Source organism: Peromyscus maniculatus, chromosome 9 (assembly GCF_049852395.1).
Source record: "Peromyscus maniculatus bairdii isolate BWxNUB_F1_BW_parent chromosome 9, HU_Pman_BW_mat_3.1, whole genome shotgun sequence".
NCBI lineage: Eukaryota > Metazoa > Chordata > Mammalia > Rodentia > Cricetidae > Peromyscus > Peromyscus maniculatus.
This window is the reverse complement of record NC_134860.1, coordinates 11,440,638-11,457,315: the sequence shown is the minus strand read 5'-3', so window position 1 is coordinate 11,457,315 and position 16,678 is coordinate 11,440,638. Positions and strand designations below refer to the sequence as shown.

Sequence of the window (16,678 nt, the reverse complement as noted above, 5' to 3'; positions counted from 1 at the left end):
TTAAAGTAGGTAGGCAAATCATTTGCAGGCAATACCTCACAGTTTTTCTTTTAATTCCATGGTACATGTATAATTTGACCATTTAGTAAAGACAAAAGAAAATGCGTACCCAAATGAGGTGGATGTGCTTGTTTACTTTTACATAAAGAATTAACATTGAGCCAGGCGGTGGTGGCGAACGCCTTTAATCCCAGCACTCAGGAGGCACAGCGAGGCGGATCTCTGTGAGTTCGAGACCAGCCTGGGCTACAGAGTGAGTTCCAGGAAAGGTGCAAAGCTACGCAGAGAAATCCTGTTCCTAAAAAAAAAAAAAAAGAATTAACATTGAAGGATGCGGAGCTTCTACAGACCCCAATTCCTATTTTACAATCATCTGTGTTGATGTTGCTTTGAATAAACACATAGTAATAGTATAAAATGGCAGAAGTGTGTTCACAGCCATTTCAGAAATTATCAGAAATTCTATCCTAATCACAAACCAAACTTCATTGAACCATTGAACAATTTTTGTGTGTGTCTCTGTGTATGTGTGTGTGTGTGTGTGTGTGTGTGTGTGTGTGTGTGTGTGTGGCAGGGGTGGGGGAGTGGTGGTGGTATGGGTGTGCCACAGAGGTGGGTGGGTGGGGTGAAACTTTTAGTAATCAGTTTTCTGCTTCCACCTTTACTTGGGTTCCAGAAATCAAACTCAAGCCATCTTGCTGGTCTCCCATTGAAAATTTTTTTTAACGAAACTCAAATCAGCCACTCAAGCAGTAGGGAGCTTTTTTTGTTGTTTGTTTTGAGACGGGATCTCTTATAACCCAGGCCAACAATGACCTCGAACTTCTGATCCTCCTACCTCTACCTTCCAAACGCTATAGCTAGCTAGGATTATAGGTGTATATCACTGTGCTCAGTTCTATGTGGTGCTGGGGTTGAACCCAGGCCATTTTTTTTTTTTTATTTAATGCTGAATGCTGTTTATTGAAGGAGGGAAAAGGTCTTAAATGCAGGCTTACAGCACAATGGGAGAACCCCAGAGGGCAGAAGTTTGCTTCCGATGTAACTATTGAATTAAATTTATCATGGAACCCAGGCCATTCTTGCTGGGCAAACACTCTCCCAACCCTCACATCCCCAGCCCTCAAACTGCAATTTTTAAAATTAAGCATTCTAGCATATTACAACCCAATTATATACTGATTTGATAATGATGTGCTGAAAATGATGAGAAATAGTAAAAGTATTTGTTATGTAATTAAGTTAGTTTCCATAAGAGCAGAAAATATTACATAACACAACCAGGGCAATTCGTATCTTACAATAGACTCCAATAGGAGCTGGGGTGTTTCAGGCAAGTTTTTGTTTTGTTTCTGAGGGGTTTGTGTTGTTTTTTGTTTGTGTTTGCCAATGCATGCACGAAGCATGGCCTGTGAAAAGTGTGCATGTTGTTTATTCAGAACCAAGACTGCAGTAAAGTCAACAGATACACCTGATCTGACATAGGGTGGCAGGAACTGTCAGGTCCCAGGGACCCAGAGAAACTCCCCTTGAAAGAATGTGTGCTCCCCTTCTGGGCAGGGCAACACCCTACCACTCTCTGTAATTTTTGGTCCTTGTAGAAGAGTTAGGAAGGTTTGGTATAAGCACAGTGAGGAGTCTTTGAAACAATCAGTCGGGGTGGGGGGGGGGAGAATCGCTTATCTACTGCCTTCTGTGTGTGCATGATAGGCGTGCATATGCTTAAAATTATGGAATGTATAACCCAAGCCAGAGCAACCATCCAAAGTTAGGTAGTAATCCAGCTGTCAATCAGGGTAAGAATCTACCAGTTCCTGATCCTAGGGATCAGCTCCACCCCTACACCTAAACTCCTAAGAAACACCCTGGATGTTAGCAGTCATTTAAAATGCTTCTTCCCCCATAAGCACCCCATGAACTCAATCCTGGTGGCAACTAGCAACTTCAAGCAGCATGCCCTCTATCCATCCTTCCAAGATGTTTGCTATAGCAGAAGAGAGCGCAGGCACATTGATGGGCACGTGGTGCCCTCCAAACCCAACAGTTGAGTTCAAGTCGGGCATCTATTCTCTGGGATATTTAGATTCAGAAGCTCACTGTTTCCTATAAGAAACCAGGAAACAACCCAGTGAAGAAAAATTGATTTTTTTCTTTCAGTTTGGTCAAAGTGAGGAGACACAGACTTATGATTCCTCTTCCTCTTCTATAGCAGGGTTACTGTCTCATAGACAGGCTGAAGCAAAGGCCTGGGGGTACACATGCATGTTACGTTGTTAGAACTGTGTGAAGCCTCTTCCCAGGAGGAAAGTCTCTTCTCTGGCGTCTCTGAAGCCAGGGATTTAAACCTTTTTCTTCTAGTATGAGAACTGAACTGAAGTTTCCTGGATGGGAAGGTGGGGTGGAGGACACTATATCTGTGCTAAACATTCTACCTGGCTGATTGATTAGAAGGTCCGTGATTGTGGGGAGTTGGAATGTTATAGGCTGGAGCCAAATTATCTTGAGATATCTTAATTCCCAAAATAGCCATTTAAGTCGTGTGTGTGTGTGTGTGTGTGTGTGTGTGTGTGTGTGTGTGTGTCTCCGAATGTCCTTGTGACCATTAGGCAAATTCTTGTGCAATGTAAGACCCTAGCTTCCACCAACTCAAATAATAAGAATGTCATGATACCTGAGACCTATAGCAAAGACTTGCCCCATTTTGCTGTACCCGCCTACCTGATGTTTCCACCAATATATTTTAACGTGTTTTGATACCAACAAGATGGCTCAGGGAGTAAATCGGCCTGCTGCTCAAGCCTTACATCTGAAGTTTGGTCCCTAGAACCCATGGAAAGGAGTCAGATGCAGTGGCACACATCTGAACCCATGGGAAGGAGTCAGATGCAGTGGCACACATCTGTAGCCCAGCACTCCAGTGAGACGGGAGGCAGAAACTGGAGAATCCCAGGCCAGCTAGCCCAAAGCAGCCAACTGGAGACACAGTTTGAAGTGACCTCATGCTCTAATTTTGAAGTCAAATTTTGTTAGATATTAGAGCATTTGCTTGGAGTCTCTTTTTCTTTTTATACTAAAATTACACATGTCTCTAATGGTCAGGTGCATTTCTTGGGGTTAACAAATAGATGAATCCTATTTAATCCAATCTAGCAGTCTATCTTTTGATATTGTTATTTTTTTTTACCATTCAGTATTTTCCTAAACCTCATTTGCTTAACTATTGTTCCTGCATTTTGTTTTGTTTTGTTTTTCTGTAGCCTCAATGATGAGTTTATCTTTCTCTTCACTCTGAAGGATTACTTCAAGTATCTTCTGTAGTGTTGGCTTAGTGGTTATGAATTTCTTTACCTTACTTTTATCATGAAAAGCTCTTGTCTTCTTCAGCTGATAGTTTTGCTGGGTATAGCAGTGAGTTGACAGTTATGTGTTCTAGAGCTTGAAATACATCATTCCAAGTCTTCCTGGCTTTCAAACTTTCTGTTGAGAGACAGGTGTTATTCCCACGAGTCCATCTTTACATTTGACTTGGTGCTTCTCTAAGCTTCCAATACTTTGTGTATTTAGTGTTTTCACTATGACATGGAAGGATGGTGTTAGAAATGCTTCCTGTACCTGAATGGGCATCTCTTTAGACTTGAAAAAACTTCAACAAAATTATATTACTGAAAATGTTTTCCATGCCATCAGCATGAAATTCTCATTTTTCTAGGTCCAGGATTTGTAGATTTGGACTTTTTATAGCATCTCATCTATCTTAGTGTACTGTATCTTTATCTGAGCATTTCACCTACATTGACTTCTATTCCCAGCACTCAGTCCTGTCTTTGATGATTCTATCGGTGGCTTTCTGAAACCTCTCAACTTACTGCTTTCCATGTGCAGTAGGTTTTCAGTCTTCCTAGCTCTATATATACTTCTTACATAACTCCTATCAACTTATTTCAGTCGGCCAACCATATTCTCTGTTGTTTGTGTACCTTCTTTTGACTTCGTTGAACGTACTTAGAATCACTCCAATTCTTTGTCTAGGATTTCATCTCTCACTGGATGACCTTTCTGTGGGATCAGTAACTTTAGGGTGGTGTTGCCTTGGTTTATCATGTTTGTTTTTGCCTTTATGCTCATGTGCGCGCGCGCACACACACACACACACACACACACACACACCCTTTATTTTTGGACAAGGTGTCATATAGCCATCTTGTTAAACATGACCTCTGACACTGACTCTTCTGCCTCCACCTCCCAAATGCTGTGATTTATACATGTATACCACAAACCATAGCCTCACCTTGCCAGTTTTCTAAAATTCTCAATTAACTTTGAAATTTAAATTTAAAGCTTATTTGTATCTTTGTAACATTATTTTGTTTTAAATATCCATATTCTTTTGAATATCCATAGGCTGTATATTTCATCTTTCATTCCTGATATTGGTAAATTTTTGTTTAGTCCTAAGGGCTTAACTTTAAAAAAATTTGGGGTTTTCAATTTTATTTATTTATTTTTTTATTAAACTGATGTCTGATCTGATTTTTCTTTTTTAAAAACTTACTTTGGGTTTTCTTTCATCTTTTTCATTTTAGGTCTGTATTACATGATATCCTTAATTTTAAGTATTGTTTTTGATGTGGGAAAAATACCTCTGATATGTTGTATTTTTATTGCCAGGAATTAGTTTTTATGATTCACTGACTGCCCCGTATGTCACACTGAAGTATATATTTTTTTGTTGTTGTTTTTTGTTTTTCGAGACAGAGTTTCTCTGTGTAGTTTTGGTGCCTGTCCTGGATCTTGCTCTGTAGATCAGGCTGGTCTCAAACCCAGAGATCCGCCTGGCTCTGCCTAAGTGCTGGGATTAAAAGTGTGCGCCACCACCGCCTGGCAGTATATTGTTTAATATCTGAATATTGTTTATAAAAGTTTGACTGCTGATTTACATGTATATCCTCTGTAAGTCATTTGAAATACATCAGAACCTGTTTTATGAGCCCTCAGATTATCTTGGTGAAATTTTCACGTGCAATAGAAAATCATATTAGATTAAAGCAATTCATCCACTCAGACTTTCTGTAGCTTCATACTTAATTTCATACTTATTGAGACATGTTATAGTCCAAGCAGGCCTCTAACTCCCAGGCTTATGTTACTCTCCTGACATGGCCTGAGTAGCTAGGATTATAGGTTTGTGTCACAGCCACCAGTTTATATTTAAAAACAAACAAAACAAACAAAAACCAAAAATCTGGCTGGAGAGATGGCTTAGAAGTTAAGAGCTCTGGCTGCTCTTCTAGAAGTCCTGAGTTTAATTTCCAGCAATTACATGGTAGCTCACAGCCATCTAAAATGGGGATCTGATACGCTCTTCTAGCATGCAGGCATATATGCAAAAAATATGTAATTGTTTAAAAAATCTATTAATTTAAGCTGTATTAAAATATGAAACTATGGTTGTGACTTCACCTACCTGTATGCTTGTTTTCATTAACACATACTTACAAAACTTCTCTAGTATTAGAAGTACTCTAAAACTACATAGAGGAACCATCCGGAAAAACCAAAAAAAAAAAAAAAAAAAAAAAAAAGGTACATTGTTTTCTCTTGTATAGGACCATGCCTCACGATTACAATATGTTCTTGGAGAAAATAAAACACTTATCTGCCTTAAAGTATGTCTTACAGGGAGGCAGAGGCAGGTGATCTCTGAGAGTTCTAGACCAGCCTGGTCTACAGAGAGTTCCAAGACAGGCTCCAAAACTACAAAGAAACCTTGTCTCAAAAGACAAAATATAAAGTATGTCTTACATCAATACTTAATTAATATTTGCATGGTATATCTTTTTTTTAAAACTTCCATGTTGTATTTAAATTGTCTCTTGGTTGTTCAGTTTTACCATCTCTACCTTTAACTGGAGTTTTTAGTATACCTATAGTTAATGAAGTTAACGATACCACTACATTTAGTGGATATTATTGGCACATTCCTCTTGCATGGAAGAACTACTTGCTATTTCTTTTTCTTTGGTCTTGTATGTCTTGTTTTCATTTACTTGTGAGCCCAAGGACAACTTGCATTGAGTCAATTCACTTCTTCCACCAGGTGGGAGATTGAACCTGTGTTGTAGGGCATGGAGACAAGCACCTTTACCCTCAACTGTCTGATGGTCCTGTTATGTATTTCTTGCTAGTTTTTTGTTACTCTTTTTCCTTCTCTGCTTCCCATGTAGTCCACCTTGATTATACTAGAAACTCCAACTGTATCTGGAGGTTTTGTGCTGGTTGCTCTAAGGATTATGATGTGTGTCTTCACCACAGCATACTCCGTACACTAAATCAACAAATCCTCTAACAGTGCAGTTTCGTTTAGTACCTCACAATCTGCCTTTAACTGAGTGTTTAGTGTGTTTACATTTAATAAAATTATCATTACCACTAGATTTTGTGGACATCTTTGGCATACTCTCTGTAAAAATGATTTTAGTCAAGAAGCAGATTCTTAAGAGAATGTAATATTTGGTAATATGAAAATGTGTTTTCCTATTTCTGTTCCTTAAGCCAGCAATTGGCATTGTGAGTATTCAAACTGTACATATACAGAGGTTAAGACAGAGAAATAGAGGTTTGACCAAAACACTCTGGAGAATTTATTCAAATTCTGTGTTCAAAGACATTCTACATGAACTTACTTAGCTATATATCCATCAGAAAGCCACCAACAGTGAGTCATTCAAACCTCTTTGGATCATTCTAATTTAAGAAAAAATCTGAACCATTTTAGGAAGCCCCAAAGTTTGTTTGATTTCCCTGTGCTTTATGTCACTGAGAAGAGATTAACAAAACCAAGTTTGGGAATAGTAATTTGGAGAGCCTGGCATTAAAAGCCAAAACCACCAATTCCAGTGATGTGAGGAAACAGCATCACAAGTGTCCTTAATTGACACAAATATTCTACTTCATTTTCAGAACATTTTCACTTTGACAGTGAAAATAGTAAAGAGAAAAAAATTGCCACTTACTAACATTAAATTTAGAACAGTATACTAATGTTTCACACACATTTAATCTTCACAACCATGAGGTAGGTACTATCTCCCACTTTTCAATTAAGCAAACCAAGTAAATGATAGTTTAAAGAATTTGCTCAAGTTAGAAGCAAGTGCCAGAGCTGGGAAACAAATTCCATGTGTGATTTAGGTCGTGCCAAGTCTAGAACCTGCATCTTTAGACCACTCTTATATGCTGTCGTGTGTGTGTGTGTGTGTGTGTGTGTGTGTGTGTGTGTGTGTGTGTGTAGAGTGGATGAGAAATCCAGAAATCTACTTTTGTGACTAAATCAATCAAGGGAAGGTTGAGCAATGTGAAAATCTTAAAAGGCTGACAAGAAAAATTTTAAGCTAAAGAGTGGCTATAAAAATCTCAAAAGCAAAGAAATTTGTAGCTATGATTAAAAAGCTAAAAGATTTAAAGCAACGTAGTAAGTATGCTAAGGATTTAACTATACACTCAGAAAACTACCACCCCTAGCCAGCCCAAGGTACTAAGTGTTTACATCCATTCAGACCAGTACTTAGAAGTACATAATAAACTATCTGAGAAAACGAAACACTTATGCTCAACTGACAGTGTTGGCCTTACCAAGTTTCTGCGACTTTTTCTTCCAAAACAGGTCAATAGACTTATGTTAAAGACAACATATGTATTTAAAGTAGCAATTTTATTTGAGTTAAAATTATTTACAAAAACCCAAAGACATACTTCATGAAACTGGTACAAACTATTTTTTTCCTGCCGTTGGCTTTTGCTCCAAAGATCACAGCTGAGAAATACTGTATAAAATAAAAATAGGATTGGATTCAGAAAAGTATCCTACTGTTCTAATATCCAACTGGTAGTATTTACAGAAATATTTACAATGGAAAAAAGGTTACCTTAAAACTTTAGTTAATTTGCAAGTCAGCCTCAAGTACCCTAAATGAGAGTTCTCCGAGGGTTAAAGACACACAAATGCACTGCAGGCGGTCAGGTGTATCTTCCTCACAACCCACCCCACCAGAAACCTGCATCTATCTATCAGTGCTTGACAATTAGTTATTATTTTTAAAACAAAACAAAACAAAAAACTGTTAAACACTGAGGTAAATCAATTATCAAATGATTACCAGTGTAACAGAAAAAATGTAATTCGCCCTGATTGATCTCATCCAACTGTTTACTGTTCCTTGCCATCTGCCACAACCAAAAATCTGTTCCCCAAATCCAATGATTAATAAATATCAATGTATTTTAAAATAATTAAAATATATGTAAATAAATTTGTGGACATTATTTACCAGTATGCTTTAAAAAAAAAAGTTTGCTAAATTAGTTTGGTAGACAGGGCAAATACAATCTCAATCTTTCCCATATTACACTGGCACACTGTGTTCTTAAAAAGTGATGGGGAGGGGCTGGGTGGGTAGAAGGAAGAAAACAATTTGCCTAGAGTCAGTTACTTCCTTATAGATTTCCCAACAATCTGCATTATCAAAAATAGGAAGACAATAGAAGGCAGCCACTGCATTTAAAAACATTACAGCTGGCACTGATACAAGAGCCCCGGTTTGTTACTTTATACAAGGAAATAACAAAGTCTAAAATGAGTCAAAATTAGACTTTTAGCTATTTTCCCAATACACACCAAACTAATATTTTTATGGCTTCAAGTTTTACAAATCCAATGAAGAAACATGATGTAACTATCTGAAAGGTAATTAAAAGTATTAATGAAACATCTCTGGAAAGCCTGTCCTCAGGCCAATCAATTAAAAAGGGGGAAAAAAAACCCAATAAAACATAACCAGTGGTCTGAACCAAACAAACAAAAAAACCTATGAAATTGAACCTATAAACCATGTTCTGTGTGTTCCACAACTGTTTTCTAAACAACTGCTCTATGAACAAAGAATCTGAATAAAAAGGGTCTTCTCTACACCAGCAATTTTAAGGCTTTGCGCTTATGCAATTGATCCTGTCACTCTATAGAAGAATATACACGCTATCTGGAAAAAACGAATTCCACATTGGTGTTTTAGCTTCCTTATATTTACTGTACTGAACATTAGAAAATATATCTAGAGAAGTTCTCTCAAAACTTAACAACGTTTCAAGAGCCTCTCTAGCATTAAGTGTAAACTACCCTGGGTTTGTCTATTTTTGCTTAATCCTTTAACAGGGCACATTATCTTATATAATATAATATTCCCTCAAACTGCTACTTGTTTTCTTGTGCCTATAGCTATGACACGTTATGGTATGATATTGAATATGGTCATGGTCTCAGAAGTGAAAAATAGTTCAACACCCAAACCTAATCAAGAATAAAAAAATATACTATTAATCCCTTGTGTCTTTGGATTCCATCTAATTTTAAATATAGACAGTAGTTCAGGGAACAACAACAAAAAAAATTCACAAAATTATTAAAAGCTTTATTTACGATTGGAATCATTCAACAAAAAGCAAAAGCAAATGAGCCTGAAAAAGGAACTAAGCTGTTGTCTCGAATGTCCTCGAACATTCACTACCTCAGTAGCTAAGCTGCCTTTGCACCTGACTGCCATGACAACAGTGGCTCCACATACACAGCAGTTGCACTAACAGCAGCAAGTTCCCCCTTTCAACCTTGCTAAGAAGAAGCAAGGAACCGAGGGGAGGTATAGACTCTGCCAAGTAAGTGTATTCAAATACTGCATGGGACTGTTAACAGCCTGAACCTTTCCCTCATTTTTGATAGCTGCAGATTGATGTAGTAACTGTCATTTAGCAAATGCAGAATGCATGATGATGAAGAAATCGGGTGGTCATAAAAATCCAAACACGAATGATACTGATGAATGTTCTTGGTATATCTTCAAGGACTTCTTTCATGACTTTTCTTTGTCTAAGGATAGCTCCAGCATTACCAAGCACCTGAAGCAAAGGTAAAGCAGCTAGCAATGTTCCAAATATTCAATCACTCTAGAGATAGACTTCTGGCCTGTTGTTCCAACAGCACACTGAAAGGGAAGGAAGAAGGAAATGATGGTTAGATACTAAAATCAATGTCTACCTTCTAAAGAAGCTACTCAAGTAAAGACTAGAAATCAGAGTACACTGAAATTGTATCACTGCCTTTACAATCTAGCATTTTGTCACAATAATTTGTGTTTATGGGTAATACCACCTCACAGGCTAGAAGCTCAGGTGGAATAAAAGGAGAAAGCAGAAACATAAGCATTCTCTATGGCCATTTTTATTTTAGTGTATTACATTTCAATTTAAAAACACATGCATTAGCCAGGTCCCACTATCCACACCTATTAATTTCAGCGCTTGAAAGGCTGAAGCAAGAAGATTGCCAGCCTGGGCGCCAATGTAAGATTTTGTCTGGATAATAAAAAACTCATATAAACTGCAAAATGCAATAAAAGTTACTTACAGTAAGATTCATGAAGCTTAAGAATTTTTTAAGCATTTCTGTCATTATTGAGAAATCTCCTTCTGGAAGGTATTCCCTCACTGTAGTTACATTGATCTGAGGAAACAGATTAAAAAGTCAGTCATCTGGCAGAAAAAGATACTATAACCCACCCAATGTTGTTGGCCTGCTATGTATCTTACGGTAAACACCTACAAGAAGCCCAGACCTCCTGAGTTACATCCATTCCACATTCACTTAACTATGTGCAGGCACCTTTGGGTCCACTCCCCACTCTACACCATCCTACCCACAGAAAGAAAGGGTAAAGTCAAGCTAGCAAAAGCTACAAAGGACTAACTGTAAAGAGAAAAGGCTGAAATAAACTGCACTGTTGAATGTGTAGACAGAATACTCACAGAGCTGTTTATAAAACAGATCAAAGAAAATTCTCCATGCTATAGAGGTAAATTAGAAGAATTAACTAAATCTTTAAATATATCATTTGTGATAAATTATGGGCCAATCCCAGAGGAGGTGAAGTTTCCCTTGATTATTAGCAAAAAGCAGCATATATATATATATATATATATATATATATATATATATATATATAATTTAATACACACACACACACACACACACACACCCTGGTAAGAGGAAACTATTACATGACCTGATTTAAAATTTCTATTTCATTATGTTTAAAAATGCTTAATTTAACTAGGCAATGGTGGCACACGCCTTTAATCCCAGCACTCAGGAGGCAGAGGCAGGCACATCCCTGAGTTTAAATTCTCAAATAGAGACTACAGAGAAGGCTCAGCAGTGAAGAAACTGGCTGCTTTTTCCAGAGAACCTGGGCTCGATTCCCAGCACCCACCATAGTGACTCCTAACTGTCTGTAACTGTCTGGCCTCCAAGCACCAGGCACATACATGATGCATGACATACATGCATATTGTGCTGGTTAGTTTTCTGTCAACTTTCCACAAACTAGAGTCATCTTGGAAGAGAACAGCAATTGAGGAATTGTGTCCATCAGACTGACCCGTAGACAAGTCTATGGGGCATTTTCTTGAATGATGACTGATGGGGTAGGGCCCAACCCAGAATGGGCAGCACTACCCCTAGGCCTTGAGTTATGTAAGAAAGAAAACTGAACAAGCCAGTCAGCAGCATTCCTTTATGGCTTCTGCTGACTGCCCTTCATGGAGGACTGTGAGCTGTAATGGTGTTTTACAATAATAGAAAAACTACAACACAGGCAAAATATCCACCCACATACTTTTTTTAATTAAAAAAAAAAAAACCCTGCTAAAATAATCATGTGCTACAAAAGTAGTATCAATCATTACATTTAAACAGCCTCCATAACAGTGGACGGGATAATGGCTGTGGTAACTCTGAAGGACTGCTCAATAAAAAAGTATACTTCCAATAATGAATAAATAGCTCCTACGATGTGGATAAAAGGCCTTCATTAGTTCAAATCCTTTATCAACACACTAAAGAACTAAACATTTATAGTGGCTGTAGGAAGGACAGTTACAACATTTATAGTACAGGAAGTACAAAAGGAAAAATATAGCATGGACTATTTGAGAAACTTAATACCTATACAAGAGGGATGCAGGGTTTGGGAACTAAAGAAGCAGGCTTAACTGTGTGATTTTAAACATGTAAGTAAATCCATCATTCACTCCATTGCTGCTGACAAGCCAGAGACAGAGAGGTTAGGTAATTAGCAAGAGCTCTCAAGAAAGCTAGATCTTGTGGCACTGCGCAAGAGTCAAAGAATACAGAGGCCAAGAACCTATGAGGGCAGTGAGGAGACTGACCACTGCAAACTGCCAGGTGCAAACTGGAAGAGTGGGCAACAGAATATGAGACCAGACTTTATTGGGCTTCCTAAGCACAGGGCCACACAGAACACATGCAATTCTGATTGCAGAGCGCTTCTACTTCCACAATGGGAAAGACCATTTATTTTATATTAGTGGTAGCATCTAGTTTTCTAATTATAAGGATCACCAAAGCAACATATACATCACCCTGTGATTCTAAGAATCCACAATATTGTCCACAAATTCAGAACCTTCTTTTTTAGGAACAAGAAAACTACAGACACCCATAATGATGGCCACCTATCAGACTAACAGAACTTCAAGATCTATATTTCAGTACAGTTATACAATACTGTATAACTGTATAAGAAATTAAGGTAACTACTGAGCTTTCACTTTACCCACCTGTGCCACCACATATTTCAAAGGGAGCACTCACGGTGACATAAGATCATATTTGTTTTTCCAATGGCAACAGACTGTCCAATAGCTATAACCTCCACTTTTGTGTGATAGTTTAATTATGTAGACACCTGTATTTCTCATAAGTAATCCCTGATGAACTTAATCTACTAATGGTAATCCCATTTTCCTGGCCTGAAATTGGTTCAGAGGGACTCGGCCAACTGAGCACAGGTTTCACACTAGCCCTTCTTTTACTCCTACTACAGGTAACAGCAGCAGCTCATTCATCCATACCAAGAACTTTCCTGTTATACCTAATGCATTCTTAGTTTAGAATGTATCTTGAAAAGTTCAACAACTATTTGAAAGTCTTTAACATCCCACAAACCTTCCTGGTTTTTGTTGTTGTTGTTTTGTTTTGTTTTTTTGTTTTTTCTTATGACATTAAAAGCATTCCTGTTAGGTTTTGTTTTTGTTTGTTTGTTTGTTCTGAGGCTCTAAGCTCCTGCTTTTATCTCCAAGTCCTGGGATTCCAGGCATACACTGCCATGAGCAGTTTAGGAAGCAGCACTAGGGGCTACACCAGGGCTTCATGTATACCAAGCGAGCACTTTAGTAATGGAGCTACACCATGAATCCACTAGCTTGCTTTTTAATATTTTCAACAGTTTGACTCTCATAGGTATATCAGTTTTTAAAAAAAGCGATGAAAACCAACAATTCACCCCATCTCAAATCTTACTATGAAAGCCTGTATTGGAAAGGAAATAAAGATAGTCAATGTATTAAAGAAACCACTAGAAAGTTAAGACATAGTCTTGACACTTTTTTTCCACAGGAAATTAAATAAAATTGTTTAAATAACCTCATGATTAGTCAAAAGCTCTTCTGAAATAAAAAGTATATATGAATGGGGAAAATTTTTAAAGTAAATAAATACATCAGGTAATGGCATGAAGCTGTTGCACAACAATCTCTTAAAGATACATTTAAATCTCTTAAAACATTTCTGAACTATTTACTTACGGGACTTTCCTGGCAGAGACACCCAAGAAGCAAGGCTGTGTAGGAGGCCACGATGCAATCCTCCATGTGTTTGCCAGCATGTTGAAGGGCTGAGAACAGTTAAATAAAGAGTTTTAACAGTGTATCAACTGATACAAACTCTGCACCTTCAATTATTCTGTTATTACCTTAAAAGCTACTAAATGTAATGCGCTGACAACCCAGTATCCCAAATTAATAAAAACTAACTCAATTGGGACCTAAATATAAGAACTAAACTGTAACATACTTAAAGATTGGTTTTTAAAAAGATACCACTAACAAAGTGGAAGTACACAATCCTTTATCTGATAAGATGTTCAGAATACATAAAGAAGGCTTTCAATTTAATGACAAGATGAATAACCAGATTAAAAAGTAGGCAAGAGATTTGAATACATCATTTCTTCAAAGACACAAAAAGACCATAAACAAATTAAAATGTTCCACATAATGTCTTTAAAGAGCTGCAAATGAAACAAAAACTTTTCTGTCAACCAAAATGTCTATGAAAAAACAACTTCAAGGTGTGAATTAAGCTGGAACCCTCACACATTGCTGATGGGCTGCTGCTACCACACTGGAAAACAGTATCACTGTACTAGCTAGAAAGTAGAAACAGCTCAAATGCTCAGCAATGGACAGATAAACAAAACCTAGTAAGACCATGCAATGAAATATGGTCTGACTATATAAATAAGGAATACAGTTCTACCAAATGCTAAAAACATGCATCTAACTGAAGTAAGTTCCTTAAAGAAAAAAAAATTGTATGTTTCTTTTTATATGAAATTCCCTAAACAGGTAAATGGTTGGAGAGAGTAAGTAGATCACTATTGGCAGTGGTGGGGGAGGATGAAATGGAGAAGCTGACTGCCGACTGATACATAGTTTCTTTAGGGCTAAAGAAAACAAGTTCAACATTAGACAATAGGAATGAATACATAATTCTGCGAATATACTAAGCTATTGGATTACTCACTTTAAAAGGGTAATTTTATAGTATATGAATTATATCTCAATAAGCAATCATTTTTTAATAAGACTGTCAAAACAAAACTATGATTATAATATGCACTAAACTATCAAAGCTTATCTGGTTTAAACCACAGGCCTCTGAGTAAAAGACTATGACAAACCTTAGTAGCTAAGTTTCTTAGGAGCAAAATTTTCATAGAGTATCAGAACTTAGGGGAGAAGTAGCCTAACTGTGGTGGTATTGTGTTGCCCAAAATATTGTGCACTCTAATAAACTTATCTGGGGTCAGAGACAGAACAGCCACAATATTAAACAAAGGTTAGGCAGTGGTAGTACACGCCTTTAATTCTAGCATTCCAGAGGCAGAAATCCCTCTGGATCTCTGTGAGTTCAAGGTCTCATTGGAAACAGCCAGGCATGGTGACACACCCCTTTAATCCCAGGAAGTGAGCCTTTAATCCCAGGGAGTGATGGCAAAAACAGAAAGATATATAAGGCGTGGAGACCAGAAACTAGAAGCATTTGGCTGGTTAAGCTTTCAGGCTTTGGAGCAGCAGTTCAGCTGAGATTCATTCTGGATGAGGACTCAGAGGCTTCTAGTCGGAGGAAACAGGATCAGCTGAGGAACTAGCAAGGTGAGGTTGGCTATAGCTTGTTCTGCTTCTGACCTTCCAGCATTCACCCCAACAACTGGCCCCAGGTTCATTCTTATTAATAAGACTCTTTAAGATTCCTGCTACACCTAACAGAAAGAGACGAAGCTCAACCTCAGTCTTCTAAGTGGAAAAGTTGAACACACTAAATTTCAAACCTTAGCTGGGAGGTAGTGGCACACGTCTTTGAATCCCAGCACTTAGGAGGTAGAGGTAGGCAGATCTCTGAGGCCATCCTGACTTACAGAGTGAGTTCCAGGACAGCCAAGGCTACAGAGAAACCCTGTCTGGAAAAACTAAACAACAGCAACAACAACAAAAAATAAAACATAAAAATAAAACCTTGGGGGCCTAGTTACAAATAGCTATTTTGTAGAATTTGTATATAAACCAAGTATCATAATTCCTGGAAACAATAGGTTGTCAATAATTCATTAGTAAAAATAGTGCCTCTAGCTAGGTATGTATTCCTCTTCTTTACCTAGCTGAGAACTACTACTGTAAAGTCTAACAAAATATGTCAGAGACTGAAAAAAAGAAATCTGAGAAATTCATCCTCTCCCCCTTAGAACTATGGTCTCATTATATAACCCAGGCTGGTTTCCAACCCACATTCTTTTGGCCTCAGCCTATCAACTGCTGGAATTACAGATGTGCACTATCATGTCCAGCTCAGCTGCTACTCCTTATAAAGGAGGGGAAGCACCAAGAAAGAAAAGTGATCTCTCAATGACACACACCATGCTCACTGATAGGAAGAATTACTTGTAAGTAATGAACTACCCAAGTTTAACTAGATAAACTATACAGACATTGTTAAATTATAACAATACATGAATCAAAATGTTCTGAAGAAAAAAATCTTCCTCTCACTGTGAATCTACCACTACTCAAGATAAACATGCCTTTATTGAGATCGAGTTCTTCATCCTCCTCCTCCTTCTTCTGCTTCTCCTCTGCACCATCAGTCCTTTCCGTTGACACCCACTGTATTTCTCCACTTGTTTCTTGCCACTCTCCACTCTTATCGTGCTGAGTGGTGGGAGCATCTTTGATCAATTCATCTGTCTTACTTTCTGCCAACTGTGCTGCTCGCTCTCGTTCGAGAAATAGCTGATAAAAATTGTTTTTGAAAATCATTAAAAGGCATCAATAAGTTAGTCAAACCTAAGATCAGCACTAAACACATACAAGCAATACTAAATAATTTCAAATGATTGTATTTATACACACACACACAACACACCCCAATTATAAAGAAGTGGGAGGCACTAGAGAAAGGAGAGGGATGGAAATCTATTAAAAAAAATTGATC

General features: G+C 37.7%; 1 protein-coding gene across 9 annotated transcripts in view; it reads right to left on the bottom strand.

The window, feature by feature from the left end:
• Positions 1-7,695: 7,695 nt before the first annotated feature.
• The window catches only part of Wapl (WAPL cohesin release factor), a 69,451-nt gene continuing 60,468 nt past the window's right edge, over positions 7,696-16,678 (bottom strand). For 5 of the 9 annotated variants that reach the window (XM_006976688.4, XM_015995616.3, XM_006976689.4 and 2 more), the window contains 4 exons: positions 16,269-16,476; positions 13,714-13,802; positions 10,457-10,552; positions 9,447-10,034 (listed from right to left, as the gene is read on the bottom strand). In XM_006976688.4, the coding sequence (XP_006976750.1) occupies positions 9,969-10,034; positions 10,457-10,552; positions 13,714-13,802; positions 16,269-16,476 (459 nt within the window). In that variant the 3' untranslated portion in view covers positions 9,447-9,968. Of the gene's footprint in view, positions 7,827-9,446; positions 10,035-10,456; positions 10,553-13,713; positions 13,803-16,268; positions 16,477-16,678 lie in introns of those variants that run through there. The other 4 variants (XM_076544413.1, XM_076544416.1, XM_076544415.1 and 1 more) reach the window with 1 other exon arrangement.